We start from the raw sequence: 16529 nt of genomic DNA on the forward strand, positions 1-16529 counted from the left end.
ACATCCCTGCTAATTAAGTCGGAAACAAACAGCACCATTGTAAAGGAAAGACGTCAGGACGCAATGGGATCTGAGGTGTGTGGTATAACGAGAAGAACTGATATGAGTCCAGTGATGTCTGTCAGTGTGACCCTGCTTGGTCTGAAGGGAAAGACAAGTGAGTCAGAAGCAGCATGTTTCTGTCCAGGCTCCGGGCAAACTCTGTTTTCAATCAAGGTTGGGTCCCAAATGTGTTCCTGCTCACTCTCCCATGCACATATACATAAACACAACCTCCCCCTCTAAAGTGTTTACACACTTGCTTGCTTTGACCTGGGGTTTATTAAATTAAACTGACCCTGCTTACTTTTCTTTCAAAGAAAACAATCCATTTGAAAGCTACAGATTTTTTGCATGCTTTGAAATTGGAAATGACAGAGGAACCCCAAGTGACTTAACTCTGAATTTGAGTTGGCCAAACAAGAACCCAAATATGAGGGAAAGTCCTAATGTGCAAGCAAAGACGCATACATGTAGTCATTCGGTGAAAAAAGTGCAGTTTTATGCATTTTTTGCTAATTCAATAAGTACACAACAGAAACAAAGTCCAAAAGTTTTGATCTGTACACAGTGTACAAAAATTCAAACATCTATTTGTGACTACAGGGGCAGGTAATGTTGAAACATAATTTGCATATGATCATCTTCTTATACAAAACTACTGATTGCTTTCAGGTTTATTTCAGTTTAAACTGGATTTTACGATGGACTTAAAGCATGTAACAGATACAAAGAGTGGAATAAAGTAAAATAAAAAATAAAAATTATATAATGTAGTATTAAAACTACAAGCAGCAAAAAAAAAACTGGATATTGAAAGGTTGGCTACAAGCTGTACAAATGATGTTTACTTATGTCTACTTTAAATCAAAAAATACCAAACCAAATCTCAAAAACACTTAATTGCATTGAAACAAATTCAAGTATTGATTTTATAGTCCTTTTACTCTTGAGGTAGAGGATTTCTATAATCTAATGAAATACTGAAGGCCATCATAGATCACAAGACTACAAATTATGTTAAACATTATTTAGACAGTTAAAAATGTATTACTACCAAGACACATGCAATAAACAGTGCAACTTCAGAGTATCATAAAGAAATGCCAGACAGGAATGTGCATAAAAAAAAAAAAAAAACACCTTGACTTGCTTGAAAGTCAGTCAAAGGTTTACTGGCACTGATTTAGTAAGCGAGAGATCTCTCTCTCTCTCTCTCTCTCTCTCCTTCACCAGTCTTCCATCTCTCCTTACATTTTACGGCGGCGTTTTCCCAGAATGGATGAAGCGGCATCACTTTCTCTGGAGCTGGATGTTCGCTTTTTGAAGGCAGTCCTCTCTGTGACTCTATGAAAGAAGAAGAAAACCCTTTAGAAATTTCTGAATGGAAGAGAACAGAAATATGCTAAATTTCTTTTAAAAACAGTAATGATGTATCCTTAATTTTGTGTCCTGAAGGCTTTAAGAGAAAAGTAATGTCCTATTTTGTAGTGAGACATCCTTGCTTTTATTGCACTGCTCCACACTAACTATATACATTAACTCAACGTCAGCTACTCTGCTTCTGCACACAATCTATGAATACCAAAAAAAAAAAAAAAGCTTACAGCAGTAAATCACCAACCAACCGTGATGTTCACTTCTGGAATATGAATCAGCAAATGAGCCTCAGAGGATCATCTTAAAGCTATAAAGACTTGCATAATTTTATTCAATCTACAGTTTTACGGGTGCAAACAGTCTTCTTACATTACATTTATGTAACACATACCACCCAGAAGTGAAGCTACTTTGTCGTTACTGAGAGAATTTAAAACAGAGAGAACTGAAACTACCAAGCATTTATAGTAGTAATTTGTGAAATTATGGTGCATAAAATATGTATCACACTGTAAATGAGCCAGCTGTTTACCTCTGCACAGGTGTGATGTGATTCTCAGCAGCAGGTGCACATGAGGAGGTGAAAACTTTAGTCTCTGTCAGCTGCTGGAGCACAAAAGGACACAAGAGACAACATTATTTTAAAAACATTTTGTTGTGACTAACAGACTTCATCAGCAATGTGCTAAACCTTTATGTCAACCCACACTAACATCCTCACTCCAGTCCTCGGCTACCCGGTCTTCCAAGGGATTCCAGCAGGCAGTTAAATCTCGCCTTCTTCTCTCTTGCCATCCACCAACAGACCTGGGTGTGTATCTTGTGAAAACAGGCAAGACGGATTTGAGAAGAGGAATAAAACCATACAATTTAATCAGTTCTACACTTCAGTTATTTTCTGGCGAGGAATCAGCCAAAATGATTACTTTAACCATTACCATTTTCTGTGGATTAAATCTACCATGGCTCCAAAAATAGTCCCAGCACATGTGGCAAATGAGGAGTGTAACAGCCTATTTGCCTTCAGTTGCTTCAGTGTAACCAGCAGTTCATGCAGTCAATTAACACCAAAAGCCCTTTTACTTTGACCAACTAATGCAGTGGAGATGGTGTAAATTCTGCACACTGTCGGTGCATTTCCTGAGTGCATTCATACTTGATTGTCATGCTGCTGAGAGTGATAGAAAAATTATTTCACTCTATCTTGAGCAGCAGGCTCCTTGACACCCCTCCAGCAAATACATTACAATGGACCAAGTGGTTGCTCACACCAGTAAAAATCACTTAGATATAACAAATGTCGTTTGCCGTCCAATTAAAAGGAAAAATGAATGTTTTTGCTAACATAGCTTTTGCACTAGTGCCTGTTCATCTAGCAAAGTGACAGAAAATAACTTTTCCATTTTGACACTTGGGTGGCTGAAATAACTGATTTCTCACCAGAACATGAACAACTTATTTTGCTTTGTAGTAGTAAAAAGTCAATTGTTTTCAAAAAGTTAGATCAACTTAACTTTAACCGGCCAGAGTGCAAGTTTTTATTTATCTTGAACATTGAGTTAACTTAACCTACAAATTTTGGATCTATCTTGCAGCACAGGCAAAACATACAAATTCACACACTGGACGTAAACACTGAACCCCCGACTGATTTTATCCATTGACAATTCTAATAAAGTTGATTAAAGCAAGACAACCACATCCTCAAAAAAATGTTGACAATAAAGATAAAGCGGCGTTACTGTGTGGAAGGCTGGGAAGTTGTAGCATCAATAATTCTGAATATTTAACTGAATATTATCACATATTGATACTAAGATAATGCATGATTATCTCAACACAAATTCTATCCCTTTCCTAAACAATACAGTGAATGGAATTTCCAAAGATCTTGTCAAAATCTTGTAAAATGTACAAGGTAAATGAAACTCATGGACTCATTACACACTGAATGTGATCCATTTAAAATAAACAAGTGTTTAGACATTTTCATCATAGTCATTCTAAATTAAAAGATGATGCATATCACAGTATTTTATTACATTTTTCTGACACCATTTATTAAACCATGTTTGTTCTCATTTACTCGGGATGACATACACACACACACAATTCCTTGTTTTTATTCTAAAGGAAACTTCACTGTTGCCAGAGAAACACAGCTGGACCGAGTACTCCTTGTTACTAAATAACTTGTTTTCTCCTTATAGATTACCTATTGCCACATCAATATTTGTTGCTCTGCAGCTCAGGATGTTGTGTTAGGTGAAGTAATCACCTGACATAAACTGGTGGACGGAGATCTCCTCCACAGGAAATGGTTAGATAACATGTCTAAGAAACCAAAGAGGAGCCCTAAAACCACAGTGTCTTACATGTGGAACCCCTTAAAGCTTCAGCTGATTATACCATAGATGAATCACCCTCCAGCCAGTGACGAGGTCCTATGTGTCTTTTTCTTGATCGCTTAGGCTGGAAAAACAAAATTCCAACACTGGAATTTGGGTCAGAAGTCCACATGTGGGTAGTAGATGGATAGAGAAATATATAAGTATAGTGGATTGCTGGAAAGCAGGCGGTTGGCCACAACGCAAGCATGAATCATGACTAAAACAATCATCAGTTAAATTGTCATCTTTGCCAGAGTCTGGTACAGGCTGGAGGATAGAGATAAAGCCTTCCCAGATGAAAAGAAAATTTCCTCTCACACTTGTTGCAAGTGTAGAATTGGCTTTCTCCTATTGAGTTGATGAGGCATCTCAAGGCCCAATACTTCTGTTGCACTATGACGATACGCAGAAAAGCGCTGTGTGGAATGTTGACATTAGGAGTGAACGCTGGCAGGTTTGGACTTTGCCTCAAGATCGTTCAGAGAGAGATTAAGAACTGAGCCTTGATTACCCACAACAAACACAGGGTGAAATGACATTCAGATGCATGTATGTGCTTCTGTTATTTTGTCAGCAGTGTGACAGTAAAGCAATCTGTATGTGAAATATCCTTAAAACAGACCTGCCTGTGTAATAGAAACAAACATGGTATCATCTGAATCAGTTTAGAATACTAAAAACGTATATACTTTACATATAACAGGCTGTTATTTGTACTTGCCCTTCCGATGGCAAGAGTTAGTTTAGCACCACAAGACTGAATGAGCTATGGGTCAGTTGTTTATGTGAGTCCTCTGGGGCAAAGAGCTATGTGTGACTGGCTTAACACACTGTCTGAATCATTTAAATGAGATGAGAGCAGTTATAGCAGAGTACCAAAATGGTACAGAAAAAAAAGAATAAAACAGAATGCAGAGAGTCTGCCAAACATATATTATGTCTGATTATTAAGCCCACTTGTCATAGCTATAATTTGTTCAAAATATGACAACCTCTACCCCTGGACAATTGGATTTATTGCTGACATAACTCTTGTTTCTGACAGTTTAATTGGATAAAATAATCTATCCGGGAAGGTTAAGTTGTCAAAACAATCATCAGGAGCAAAGCTGAAACCAACTACAAGAAAAACGGACTATTTGACAACAATTTCATGACAACATAACTGCTGGCTATCTTGCTGCCTCTTGCTGATAAGAAGTAACTTTCCTAAACTTTCTAAAGGAAAAACAGTACGTCATCACAAAAGGAACAGGCACAACTGATTGTACACACAGTCCAACTTTAAGCCTCAAGTGAAAAGCAACATCTACAAATGCAGGCTCAAGGACATACAGTGCTGCTGGTTTTGCTGCTCTTCTTGTTTTGCTGTGGTTCCAGGCCAAAAATAAGTGCCTCTTAACAAAATTATGGTAATCTTGGTCGAAAGCAATTACAGGGGAAGAATGTCAAGACATTATTTTATGAGATCCAGATTTTAGAAACTCCACCACATATAATAATACCCCAAAATTAATCAAAAATCTTTTATCTCGACAAACCAATAGAAACATTTCATTTCACCTGATACAACTATGCAAGTCACAGAACACGCAGACAGACATATTCATGGTATGGATCCCATTTGTGCTAGAGCTAATTCTCTACTCTGACAAAACAGGCACACACCCACAAAGGATCCTTTGACTTCTAACAGACAGCTGGACAGAAAAAGATGGATGTCAGCGTGAGTAGAATCCTCATGTACATCAGGGGAAGATTATTATTAAAAATGGTCACAGAAATAGGATTCACCTACATACTCAACCCATCAACCCCATCTTATAATATAAACATGCAGAGCAAAGTACAACTGCAGATATACAGTGTAGACGTAGGGGCATTTAGACAGTACATATGTATGTCCTAAACTGTGCGGTGGAAGACATTCACCTCAGTAAATTAACTGTTTTGTTCAGTTTGGCTTATGAAACAAATAATTACAGTGTAATTACTGGAATAAAGTCTATTTACACTCAATGTTTTGGACCGTGTGAAACATACATTCAAAAAAGTAAGTTCCACCCAGAAGGCTTTGTCAGTGTGCTAGTTGTTTTTTTTATGTTAGCTACAGTTCGCGCACATGCTACCCTGCAGCTAGCATCATCATGTGGCAATGATTGAACACAAATGAGAGGCCAGATCTTGAAATCAATCCCATATCATTCACCTCCCCTGTGCAGGAAGATTATGTTTTCCCAGTAAATTGTTGCAACTCTGGACAAAAAGTGGCAAAACAGATGGAGACTTTGTGTTGATGCTGTTAAACCAAATCCAAGAAATGTTATGACTCTGGAAATTGCTTCATTAGACATGCCTATGTATTTGAAAGGGCATCACCTGAGTCTGTGAAGCAAAAACTGACTGGCAATGGCAGTCCTTCTCCCCACCATATTCCAGAAAGCTGACCCACCCCCCGTAGATAGAGACCAGGCCAACACCATTAGAGTGTTTATTGCTGCAGATAATGTCTGTGACCATACTAGAAACCACACAATCCAACAATATACTCAGTACTTGAGAAACACTATAATGTCCCTTCACATGCACACAGCTTTTGAATTTAATTGAAGCAATTATGGTGTCATGTTTTCTTTTAGCTTACACTTGTATGTACACATGTATTATGACCCATGAGCCAATGTTTTTCGAAATTAATTACAAGAAATTCTATCTTTTGTTTTCTCAGCTGGCACAGCAAAAAACAAATATTACATTAGTTTTCTAGGACAATAGCAATGACAGGAAAATCACTTACTCTAGGTTTCTGGTAGGCTCTGGACCAAAGATATCTGAAATAGAACTGCAAGGAGAGAAAGAGGAAGAGAAGAAAAAGAAAAGACACCATGTAATATACAATTTTTACTGATACAGAGGATTTACTGTAGCAACACATTATTTCTATAAAACAATATTACTGCATTGGTTTTTACCTGAGTACCTGCCCTGTCAACAGAGTACCGATTCTAAATACACTGTGGTGTTCCTCAATCTATGAATAATATATATTGTTTTAGACTCATATGAACAGGTGTATTTATCACATATCCTACAGACCAAATGTCATTGGCAAAGCCATGCCTTGACAAGATCAATGAAATGCCTGAGAAATCTTATGGCCCAGAATATTACTTCTAAACATATACTGTGAAAAATATGGACGTAGCCATCGCGATGTCACCGACTGGTTTCTGAAGAGTGGTTTTGAAGCTCAAAGTGGGTGGCTCCACCCGTCGCCATCTCAGCAGTGCCCGACTCCACCTAACTCCAAGCTAATCCAAAATAGGCAAAGAGGTTGAGCTGAATGAAGCCTGGTTGCTGAAACAAGCCACCTAGCACCTAGAGACCTGTCACTCAAAGCAGCCACGTCCTTAATTATGCATAACTTTACGACTTAATAAAATTTAAACGGATGAGTTATAAAAAAAAAATTCACCCCCTGTACAGTTGTCATGAAAGGAGAAATTAGCTATAGAGACCAAAAATGTTTTTTGTACCAGGCTGTAAACATGTTTATTTCTGCTGTAGAGTTGGGCATTTTAACATGGGGGTCTATTGGGATTGACTCACTTTTGGAGCCAGCCTCAAGTGGCCATTTGAGGAACTGCAGTTTTTGGCACTTCCGCATTGGCTTCATTTTTCAGCCCCGAAGGTTGCCACTTGCTTCTAAAGAGTATAAAAATGTAGATGTTGGATTTTTCACACCACCTTATTCCAAAACAAATCCTCATTTCTCTGCCTGACTTCGAGCTAGAGGCAATAGATGTGTGAGGCTGCCAGAGGCAAACGCTTCATGACAGGCCAAACTACATAGAGCAGAACTCCCCTTTCATGCTGTCAGTCAATGAGATCTCACCAGCTGTACATGTCTCCCTTGCATCCTATATTGTAAAATTCTTCCACCTTTTCCATTTGCAGCTAATATAAAACCAGACAATGCAGCACTAACTACATCACATACAACCACATCTGCATTTGAAAGACTGCTGTCAGACACCTCTGAATTTATGGTACACCTAACGGGCGAAATTGCCCATTTCATACCGCATCAGTGCACCCTCTGCAAAGACAGTAAGAGGGGGGTCTCCTGTTGCAAAATACAGTCCATTGATGGATTTATATCTCTGAGAATCAGCATGTGTTGGTTCAGGCGTGATCTCTCTCTCCATTTATCATCCCAAAGTACAATTAAAAGCCTCACTACCTCATTTGAAAACAAGTGAGAAATAATAGCAGAAAGAGAGAAGGGTGAGCATAAAAGAGAAACTAAACAAACAACTTTACTTTGTATTTCCTTATGGCTAGTTCCTAAATTAAGAAAATAGATAAAACTAAAAGCCTCACTGCATCAGAAAATATGTGAGAGAAAATATTAAGGAGAGAGTGAGGGAGAGGAAAGAGAGTGTAAAAGAGAGGGTTAAGCATAAAAGCGAAATTAAACAGAAACCAAAACACATTACTTGGTCTGTATTTCACTGTGATTAATGAATAAAAAATGTATACAGATAAAACTCTCAGTAACATTCAGGTAGTGGCCACACAGTGGATTTCATGCACTGCCAAATGCTGAAATGTTCTAGTTCACAGTAAGAGTCTGCAACTGCGTCACGAATATTAAGAATGTTTGGTTTGTGGAGATTCCCTCCAGAGCCAGTCATATCTCCCAGAACAGTAGGATGTTAATGAGGTACTGCCAGGTGTGCATTCTACTAGTGGCTCTGCAAGTGGAGTCGCCAAGGCAGATCGGCTAGTAGGAGGTCATCATAAACACATGAGGCTCATCATCCTTAAAGTATAATAATGGCAAGATCATACTTGTTGGGTCAGGTGAACTATAACCTCAGATTAGGTGATGATTTATGCTCCGTTAGTTTTGTGTGACAAGCAATTCCATTGTGGGCATATTGTAGAACTGAGATACAGGTGAGTTTTTCCAAAGTAATTGTGACTTAGCAGCAATACTACATTTGTTACGGATGAAAAACTACTATTCCACAAATCTGTAGCTTTGTGTGGAAAGGTTAACCTGACGTGCTAGATGGTTAGTTATATAGAGCCACCTGAGCAATTGTCCATGGAAACTGTTTGGAAAAGGGCAGGCATTTTCAAAAAACACTTGTCAGGTGATTGGATGAACCATCTCTTTATCACTGTCTATCACCATCTTACCTTATGAGGAAGTTGGATCTGAGAAGCTGTTTGGTCTGAACCACCAGTGGTTCGGACACAAGCTAATAGCTTGAAGCCTGACAAGATGGATTCTCGCGTGATCTTGCTAGTCCAGCTGCGTTGCAAGGACATGGAAAGGCAGCCTGCTGGCATGTTGCCAAGTTCCCCATTCTCTCTCTGTGCCTCAAGTACACACAGACACATGATGTGTTGCTGTGTGAGATCAATGTGGGGCATGCACTGTGTAATTGGTCCTATCATTCATGTGCAATGCTCCATCGGCACTCAAAATAAAAAGACTTCCATACTACAGATAAGAAAATGACCATTCCATTGTTACTGAAACGTGTCATGAGTGTTACGCAGTTTCTGTTTCATTGGTTTTCACTGTGTATCTCTGTGCACCACGGTTAGCAAGTCACTATCATCAAGCAACCTTAACCATGTGTATTCAATTCTGTGTAATCAATTCAGATTGTCTGACATGCTGAGGTGGAATTATTGGATTTTATTTGCATATGGAAGTAATACACCTACCAACTTGGTGTATGAACTGATTTTAAAAAGTAGAGAGAGGTTTTGGGAATAACATTTCTCTCAGATGTCTAATGGCTTAAAAAAAAAAAAAAAAAATCAAAAACACAAGCTTAACCCGAAGCTATCTGAGGTCGGGGCAAAAATCCAAGCTTAAGGCCAGGCTATCACCGAGGTGGAGGAGCGCATTTCAGATGTGAAGCAAGCAGTGCTGTAACCAAAGAGGCTCTGCTATGTCTGTTGAAAGAACAATGCAGGCTGTGGGGAAAAAGAGACAGATCAGGAAAGCAAATCCAGAGGAAACAACATTCGGATGCATGGTGTGACTGAGGACTCCGAGGGCAACTCAATGATAAAGTTTGTGGAAAACTTATTGACCACTGAGCTCTCGCTACCTTACAGTATATCCCTCCAAATACAAAGCCTTCATAGAGCTTTGACACGGAATCCAGGACTTGATTCTACTCCGTGATCCATTGTTTGAAACTTCCTGCAGTTTGACGTTAAAGAAACCGTCCTGAAGTTTGCTTGGAGGAAGAAACTTAAATAAGTAACGAGCTGATTTTTTCCTCGATTATGATTATGCCTATGAGGTGATGGCGAATTGCAGAGCCTACAGGGTATTAAAAAAGCACTCAAAAAGAAAGGCATTTGCTTCCCGACTCCATTCACAAGGATTCAAATTCACTGGAGCACCGGTCCATGGACCTACAAGGACACGCAGGAGGCCACACGGGAGCTGAGGGTGTGGGGATTTCGGGTGACCACCACTAGAGAGGACCCGGGCTCCAGCTTGGAGGAGAACATACTGAAGGCATTTCCATGGCAACAAGCAGATGCCAGAGATGGAGGAAAACCAATGAAGACATGAGAGAAAAGCTTCAGTAGTTTAGGAGACCATCCCAACATTAAAAGAATGGAAACCACACAGAACAATATGTGAATTGACTGGGAATAAGGGAGGTAACTTTTTTTCTTTCCTTTTAAATGGTTACCCACTGACTTTATTCTGGGAGGTCTCTGTAATTGTTCTGATGTTCTCGGGCACAATGTTACTGTTTTGTGTTAAAAGTAGGGGAAATTTGTTTTTGTATTTTTCAGTGTAAGAAATCTGAATCTATGGAGGGTATTACCTTACATAATGTAGCACTTACAACTAAGACCTTGAGTATATGCACCACATGGTGGCTCCATCTTGGAGAAATGTCCACAGTGTTCTGCAGGCATTTTTCAGGATGAAATTTCATTTTAATTTTAAAAACATGTACATTAGTGATCTAGAAGAGCTTCACTGTGCAGAGCGAGATAAATACCTGTTGATGTGCCAACAATAAGGCCTGATTTTGTGAACTGTATAACTTATATAATGTTTTTTTTCCCTCCAAGTGCAGAATTATTATGGGTTAATATGAATATGCATGTATGTGCATGTACACATGTATGTATGAGTATGTGTGTGTATATATACATACAAATTCTGACCAAGAAACGAGAGAAACAACAGTGTTGAAAAGCATAATCTAACACGACCTTTGATCCAACACCTATCAAACAGGGTGAAATTCAATGTTCAGCCAGCAGGTCATAAGACTGTCAAGACAGTCTACAATTAATCAAAAATGTCATGCACAGAGTGAATTAAACAAAATGAAATAGCTGCCTTTCAGAGCTTCCGTGATAAGGTTGCCTCAGCATACATTATTCTTGGTCTTACAAACAGTGGGTTTTCCCCTTTGGAAATGCCATAGGCCACTTCTACAGGCTGTATTTTTCAGATTTGGTGCTGCACATTTGTGGTCTAAAACCGCTGGTATAAAAAGGTTTATAAGTATGCTGGTTCTGTTAAAAAACAATTTCTGCTTTCCTTTTACAAAAACATAATAACATGCAGTATTTATTTGATGCAGCAGCTATTGCAGCAGCACAGCCGCTGACGTGCTCTTAAAGCTTTGTGTCTGGTATCTTTTTAACTGCGTCTCTGCCTTGAAATTAAACTCATCTTTATTTGGGCCTGATTTGATTGCAGTTACTTATTATTATTTAAAATGGCAGCTGATAAATCTGTCAGCTACAGTCAGCTACCAGTTACACTAAATAAACATGTACTGATAACAGACACTGGTGAAATATCATCAGGCCAGAGTAGCATAATTAGAAAGCTGCTAAATGGGAAATAATAAGCATGTTTCAAAGTAACTGAACCTGATCCAGATAAGATTACAAGGTCAAAACAGCAGGGCACTGAAAAGACAATCTGAAAATTGGTCAGGAACTAGTTCTACAGTATCATATAGTGGGTACTTGGTCTAAGTTTATTGCATGCAGTGCTTCATGGCTGGCCTTAGAGATTACAAACATACTCTCAGTCCTTCTATAAAAGTCAGCATACACAAGCACAGTCAAAAATTTGCAGGGCGTTGATATAGAAATATGTAAAATGTCTTCATTAGGGACCAACTTTGTAGAAACTTGCATCTGTTGTTGTAAAAGCCAGCTGCCACATTTACATTCCTAATAAATTGGTAATGCTTGAGAAGCCTCAAATTAAATTCCCTTGCCCAACTTAAGGTTTATACAGTGGAAACCGCTTACAGTGATCATGTCCATTCAGGTCAAATTGATCACTATAAGCAGATGATTATTATAACTGATTTTTTTTCTTTTTCTTAATTCCTCATGCCGTCTAGTTGACATTTGTATATTTATTACATGAATATTAAGTAATAAAAAGGGCAGCTTCACTATTTGCTGAAATTTATTGACTGTTTCAAAACACAGAACAGCTGTTTCAAGTGCTTCTTGTTTCACTGCTGCATCTCACTGGCTCGTTTTTGGCAATTTGTCAAAAGCTTCAAGGAGACTACATTTTTCATTGACAGAAAATGACATTTTCCCTTTCTTTTTCCCCGTCATGGTTTCAATGTGCACGCAGCACCAGCCTCCCAGCCCGAAGCAGATGGGTTGTGCGTTGAGGCTGCAGGGATGGGGGCCGCTGCGGGGATGGGGGCCGCAGGGCCGCCGCGGCAAGAAAGTTGAACTAGAATCAACTTTTGGAGAAACGCAACCTTTAACGCTGTCATCCCTGCCATGAGGGAAGACAGAAACATTACTAGTAAGAGGGGAGGACTATTCTCTTTGTTTGATAACGTTAAAGGTAAAGTTAAGCTTTGCTGACGGCTTCCCGACTCATTTTAAAAAAAGATGAGAGAAAGAGAGAGACAGAGAGAGAGAGTGAGAGAAGCAGTGGTTGAGCGTGCTAGAGAGTGGATGAGGAGAGCGAGCAGTGGTAGCAAGAAAGCCGGTGAATGAGAGGAATAAAACGTTATTTTCTGATTGTTTCGCGGAAGTTACAAATAATCACACCCACACCCCGCAACACCTGATAATGGTAATGTATTACCGTAGTTTAATTTTTTTTGTGTGTGTGTTTTCATTTTGGGTGTTTTCATGTAGGAAAACACCCAAATGTAAAGAAAGGCATGCAGGGCTTTTGGATGAAAACTCATATTATCCGATTGTCACATTGTCTCATCTCTGTCAGATTTATTTGTATGAATGAATGTGGCTGAAATTTCATTTGAAAAAACTTGTGCTAAGAAGCTCTGTTCTGACTCATTTTAAAGTGTCTGATTCCTACAATACTCTGTTGACAGCACAGAAAAGAGGCTATCAATATCAGTTTTAATGGCGTAGGAGCTTGTCTGGTTCTTAAGCCCCACATGTTAGGCTGATAGGCTTTATTTAGATATAGTAAGTGATCTTTTGCTGTGTTTAATTATACTCGAAGTCATGATTGAGCCATGATTTCCTATTAATGCTCTTGGTGCTTAATTGGGAGGAAAAGAAGATCTGAAAAATAAATGAGCATTTCAGTCAGTAAATTTGTGCTTTTGGCAAAATTTAAAAACTACTGGAAAAGAAAAATGACAGTGAATACCAACTGATGTTTCTTATGTTCTGCTGCAACTCACAAACCTATAACCTATAACCTAGAATATACTTTTTGCAGTCAAATTAGAAACAGGCAACAAACAACCTCAGGGTTTTAATGAAAATATTCCAATAAAAAATGAAGTGTAGGATGTAAATGGTAGTAATTTTAGTATTTCTGCTTCAAACAGTCTGCAGTGTTACAAGTTAAGTGAAGGGGAATATAAAGGCTGAAAGAAGATGTCTAAAGCCTATGTGGTGTGAAAGAATAACTACTCACACTGATAATCTGTCAAGGTCCAAACTGAAATCCTATGTATTATACTGTGCTTGATTCAGTCACATTCCTTTTTTACTCAGGATGCATTACCATTACACTATTATTTCTTGTTAACCCCAAAGCAATTCCAGTGATTTTTCTATGAAACAAATTACAGTCAAGTGCATAGTCGATCTGATGTTTATTTGATACACTGTATTGAGTGACTGTGTCAATTTAACATTTAATGGCCTAAATGCCTGTACTTGGTGGATATGCTCCAAGTGAAGCAATACTGTTACCCATGACTACACAACACTTACTTTCTTCTACCAAAGGATAGGCTGAGAATTTGCCACTGAGCACGAGTATGTTGCAATAGCTGGTTCTCCTGTTTGTCCTTTTGTGCTTGTTACCAGATACACAAGAGCTGTTCGGATATTCAAAATAGAAATTGGCAGAATCCCCTTGATACAGTATTTTATCAATGTGCAGATTCAGTATGCATTGTGATTCTGTATTTACCGTAATGTTACACTCCATTTCCTCAAGGATTCATGTATTATAGCGGTTACACTCTGCTTTCTTAAAACAAGACTGAGTTCAAAGTAATCTCTGATGATCATCACTGTGAAATTAGTCATATCCAAAGTGTATAGAGGTATCCAACCAACACTTAACAACGACAGAGTCTGAGGGTGATCAATCAGGATGTGTAACTTATCAAGGACTCACCTGCTGATGGACACGTCACTATTAGCGGGGCTGGGTGACAATTCAATCCTTCTCGTAGATGGCTCCTCATCAACCTCGTCATCCTCTATCTTGATCTCTAAGCAGCTCTTTGGTTCTGCAACTTGATCTGAAAGAGGAAAAAATATATATCATCATGTCAGACATTTAGGGAAAAATCAATCATTGGAGAAATGGTCTGTCAAAAGGTGGACGCACAAAATGAATTCCCATGACAAACTAGTCTCCTTGGGACACTAGATTCTTTGCTTCATTTAGATTGCATGAACTGTTTGATGCATTTTCATTCACACATGAAATCACACATTAATTACAGTTATTGACATATCTTTATCCGCCCTTAGCTGATGAGCACCACAGTGGAGTGCACAGTCATGTTGTGAATTTAGGATTGAGAAATACACTGAGTGCGCTTTATTTTTATTTTGCATGTAGTTAGACAAACTAATTTCTCACATAGCAAATAATTTCTAATCGTTTTTCTATAGGAATTGTTGTTTTGTGAAAAAATACATAAGACACAAGGTGAACTTGCCACAGCTGGTCCCTGTTGGGATCAGGTGACTCACTCTGGAGGGTATCTGAGGGGCTTAAAGGTGTCCTGTGACTAAATTGTATTCTATTCCTTGAGAAAGGTGATGAGTGTTGCAATACCCGCAGAGTGTGTTTTTTGTGTATCCTTTCCTTCCTCAATGACTTCCTGTTTGATACGTGTCTGCCTAGTGGTCTCAAGGCGACTCCGGACCTGGGCAATCAGGCGGGAAAAGTCACTGCTGTGCTGCTTCCCTGTGGGAAAATAGCATAAAAAAATAGCATTAGTAAAGAAGGATGGAATTTTTAATGGAATGGATGCCATAACACATCCGACCTTGTATGTAAAGTACGCAATACGTACTATGCAAAACCACGTTGTTATTTAAAATCATAAGGGTGGCATACAGTAATATAGTTGTTGACACTGTACGGTTGACTAGATATCTTTCATGGAAAGGTTGGGAAACAGGTGACAGACACAGCCGACCTGGGGGTGCATCGAGGAAAATAATATACAGAAACAGATGGAACCCAACCCGCAAATAGGATACAGGCTACCATATCTTGGAATAATATCTATGGTGAATGTAGACTGCTATTTCTTTGTGAGACAACAATATCTGTAACATGCCAGGCTGATCAGATAAGTATTTTGACTTGGAAATGACAATTTCCAACCTTGAAAGGTTGAATAGATTTGGAGGAAGAAAAGATTTTATTCATGAGTTTCTATACTTGAATTGAAATACCACAGATACAAGCACCAAGATGAGATGACATGTGAAACAAATTATTCCTACTACTTGACATTATATCTGACTATGAATGGAAGCAGGCAGAAGAACAATATAGGTTATTAGGAAATGATCCAAATATAAATAAGGGATTTATTTCATGTGAACACAGACTAGAAGATTAGGATGACAGAACTGAGAGATTTAAAAAAATATTTATTTGTACCTCAACATTGTAATTAACGTTAGTTCTACAGTGTGAGCTAAAGATGAAAGAATTTCATGATTGCCGTTTTTGATCAATCTGAAGTTAATGAAAATAAATTTGAAGGAAAAGCCCCTAACACAAACACATTCAAAAACATAGCGAAACCCAAGCAAAGTCGACAAACTGTGGGGCCACAATTTTTGTTACTTCTGGTTACCATGATTAACAACAGCAGAATTTGACAATATGAAAAAATAGGTGTTTATTTAACTTGGAGGCCTTCTATTGTTTATTCGGGTCCCCATTAGTTGTTACCTTGTCAACAGCTAATCTTCCAAATTACGTCCATATATGTTTAAATTAAATATTTCCATTAAAGATGCTGTAGGCAACTATGGACAAATGAACAAGAATTTTCAAAATACTGAAAAACAAAAAGAAAAATCAATCCCCTCCTGTGGTTATAGCATGCCAACATGGAAAATCTAATAAATACAGCTATTTTTTAATTTTTTATTTAACTAACAAATCTGTAATTTAGCTTTAACAATAATTGCCAG

General features: G+C 38.4%; 1 protein-coding gene across 4 annotated transcripts in view; it reads right to left on the reverse strand.

Annotated features, from left to right (window-relative positions):
- Positions 1-519: 519 nt before the first annotated feature.
- The window catches only part of rad18 (RAD18 E3 ubiquitin protein ligase), a 35607-nt gene continuing 19597 nt past the window's right edge, over positions 520-16529 (reverse strand). Inside the window, exons 10-15 of one of the 4 annotated variants that reach the window (XM_042406673.1) lie at positions 15148-15279; positions 14476-14602; positions 6607-6651; positions 2133-2238; positions 1952-2022; positions 520-1386 (exon numbers count right to left, since the gene is read on the reverse strand). In XM_042406673.1, coding sequence (XP_042262607.1) covers positions 1290-1386; positions 1952-2022; positions 2133-2238; positions 6607-6651; positions 14476-14602; positions 15148-15279 — 578 coding nt within the window. In that variant the 3' untranslated portion in view covers positions 520-1289. Of the gene's footprint in view, positions 1387-1951; positions 2026-2126; positions 2239-6606; positions 6652-14475; positions 14603-15147; positions 15280-16529 lie in introns of all 4 variants that reach the window. The other 3 variants (XM_042406672.1, XM_042406671.1, XM_042406670.1) reach the window with 3 other exon arrangements.

The sequence above is a fragment of the Thunnus maccoyii genome, chromosome 3 (assembly GCF_910596095.1).
Source record: "Thunnus maccoyii chromosome 3, fThuMac1.1, whole genome shotgun sequence".
NCBI lineage: Eukaryota > Metazoa > Chordata > Actinopteri > Scombriformes > Scombridae > Thunnus > Thunnus maccoyii.